Here is a 2,708-nt window from a genome sequence, read left to right on the forward strand (position 1 = left end):
AAAAAAGAATTTTGATATTATTAAATGAATTAATGACAATAAATTGAGTTTGTTATTTGAATGTTGAGAGAAACTCGGTTGTGTCGGCGTTTGCTTATGATATTATTGTAGGCAAGTTAATACGAAATTTGCATGTATGGATGAATGACTGAATGAGTGAAGAAATGAATGAGGGAATGAATTAATGGGTTAATAAATGAATGAAGGAATAAATGAATGAATGGATGGATGGATGAATGTCTATGTGAGTGAATGAATCATGGCTCAATGTTTGGAGAAACTAACGAATGGAGGAATGTGTAGTGAATTTATGGTTAAATATTTTGAATCCAAAGTGAATGAATGAATGAACGAATGAATTTTTAAATCTAAAATCCAGTTTTACTTTCTATTTTGGATTTTTTTTTCTCTGAAAAAGAAAAAAATAAAATGCAACAGTGTCATTAACAGGCTAATGAAATTAATAAAATTAGAATAATAATAATATTATTATTCATTAATTATGCATAATAATTCTTTACTGAAAGAGAGGTTCGATTTGGAGGCCAGTTTCGATTTCGAAACTTTCGATTTTAATTTGGACGCCAGGCTCGCTTTCGATTTTATTTTGGACGCCAGGCTCGTTTTCGATTTTTCGATTTTTTTCTTTTCCGACTCTGAATAGTATGAAGAATAATGAAAATAGTAAAAATACTTTTACTTCTACTACTACTACTACTACTACTACTACTACCACTACTACTAATACTGCTACTACTACCAGTGGCGTCACTAGGGTTGGTGTCACCCGGTGCGGTAACTCATGGTGTCACGCCTCTCATGACACCCCATAGGCATACAGCATTCTTAGCAAAATTTATAAACACGAACAAGTTAAATGTGCTCGGCCGCAGCGCTTAATAATTCGGATGTCGATTTTGAATGGTTACAGTTTCTGCGTCTGTCAGATCCTGATTTTTAAAGAATAATAATAAAAAAAATGGTATAAACGTCGAATACAAAAATGATTTGAACGAAAAAAATTTTATTCATAACACATTTCTGGGTTAGGCTGAATTAATGATAAGAATAATTTCATGGAGGGACATAAAAACATATACAGTGATATTTTGGTGTCACCCCCTGTGAGGGTCTCACCCGGTGCGGTCCGCACCCACCGCACCCCCCTAGTGACGCCACTGACTACTACTACTACTAATACTGCTACTACTGCTACTACTAATGTGGATACTACTGCTACTACTAATGATAATAACTTTTAGATGAGTTTATCTTTTCGGGATCTGAAAAAAATATGCAAAGCTAAATTCAACAGATTCATTTCTAAACAATGACTTTATCATCCTCATCGTCTTCGTCGTCATAATAATTTGCTATGATAATAGCCAAATAAAGTTATCCAAAACAGTGGCAATAGAATAGTAAGAAAATGCTAGACGAAAAGTGAGAAACCACTAGCAAAATGATAAAAAAATCAAACCTTCGGGAGTTTGCTTTTTATCAGCCCTGGTATACATGAAGACCAACCCGCCGCCGATGATGCATACCGCCACAAGTAAAACAAGCATTTTTGCTCCTTTGGTCACTGCTTCAATTTTTTTTGTGGTTTTTCCCGCTGTCGAGATAGGAACTGTGGTGGTTGTCGGTGTCGTTGGTGGTATGCTTTCGGCTGTTTCTGGGTCAAGAGGACGTTTTTGTTTTGTTTTTTTTCAATTAAAGTTGAATTTGAATAAATGGAGAATATTATTACAGAATGAGACAATTGGATGTGACGCTAGTCTCCTATCACATCGTTATGTTAGCGTTCACACCGAGTTCTGCTTCGGGATGGATAAAATAGCTTTATGATTTGATATTTGAAGGAAAATTAAGGTAGGTATTCTCAGTGCCGGGCGATAGTTTTAATGTTGTTTTAATCAAATTTTGTTACACACATGTCCAAAAATATTATAACACACACGCACGCACGCACATACACACACGCGCACATACACACACGCGCACACACACGCACGCACACACGCACACACTAAACACGCACACATTCATCTAACCGTATACAGAGGCGTTTATCTCCTCTGTGCCAACAACTTTGATATCATAAAGCTTATTGCCAAGATAGCTTAGCTGCTTGCCCTCGGCAAAGAAGGCACAGGTGTATGTCGGGTTGCTGATATTGGCGTAGTAGACTTGGTTTGCTCTTAATGTGTACAAGTTTACATCCGTGTTTGTACCCCATTCTTGGCCTCCAATACATTTTCCCCCGTTCATGATGCCCAGTTGCACCGCTCCCATGTAATATCTCCCGTCTAGGTAGATACTGACCGAGCAGCTGACGTTTATGAGGTCGCCGTGGTGTAGACTGGCGGGCTCGATTCTGATCTTCAGGTCTTCCTCTGTTTGTTTTATGTGTGGTAGTTTAAAACATTAGCATATAAATAACGGCTGTTGATGCTTAACGATGACTCGATGGCCCAGCGGGGTTAGGGCTTCTTCCGATTCTCAGCTGCACTCACCAGCAGGATAAAATACAAAGAGATCAAATTTAGTAAAAGTTTGCTTTGCTGTAATGTTCTATATGTGGCTTACACACACACACACACACACACACACACACACACACACACACACACACACACACACACACACCCATACACACACACACACACACACACACACTCACACACACACACACACACACACACACA

The 2,708-nt window shown here is 38.1% G+C and overlaps 2 protein-coding genes across 2 annotated transcripts in view; one reads left to right on the forward strand and one right to left on the reverse strand.

The window, feature by feature from the left end:
• Positions 1-61, forward strand: part of HELRODRAFT_106804 (hypothetical protein) — a 3,832-nt gene extending 3,771 nt beyond the window's left edge. Inside the window, exon 9 of the mRNA XM_009021813.1 lies at positions 1-61. The gene's annotated coding sequence lies outside the window, so the exon portion shown is untranslated.
• Positions 62-873: 812 nt separating this feature from the next.
• The window catches only part of HELRODRAFT_188796 (hypothetical protein), a gene marked incomplete at its 3' end in the record, with an annotated part of 9,089 nt that continues 7,254 nt past the window's right edge, over positions 874-2,708 (reverse strand). Inside the window, exons 12-14 of the mRNA XM_009021814.1 lie at positions 2,055-2,396; positions 1,481-1,675; positions 874-950 (exon numbers count right to left, since the gene is read on the reverse strand). Of these exons, the coding sequence (XP_009020062.1) occupies positions 874-950; positions 1,481-1,675; positions 2,055-2,396 (614 nt within the window). The remainder of the gene's footprint in view (positions 951-1,480; positions 1,676-2,054; positions 2,397-2,708) is intronic.

Source organism: Helobdella robusta (assembly GCF_000326865.2).
Source record: "Helobdella robusta unplaced genomic scaffold HELROscaffold_3, whole genome shotgun sequence".
Classification (NCBI taxonomy): Eukaryota; Metazoa; Annelida; class Clitellata; order Rhynchobdellida; family Glossiphoniidae; genus Helobdella; species Helobdella robusta.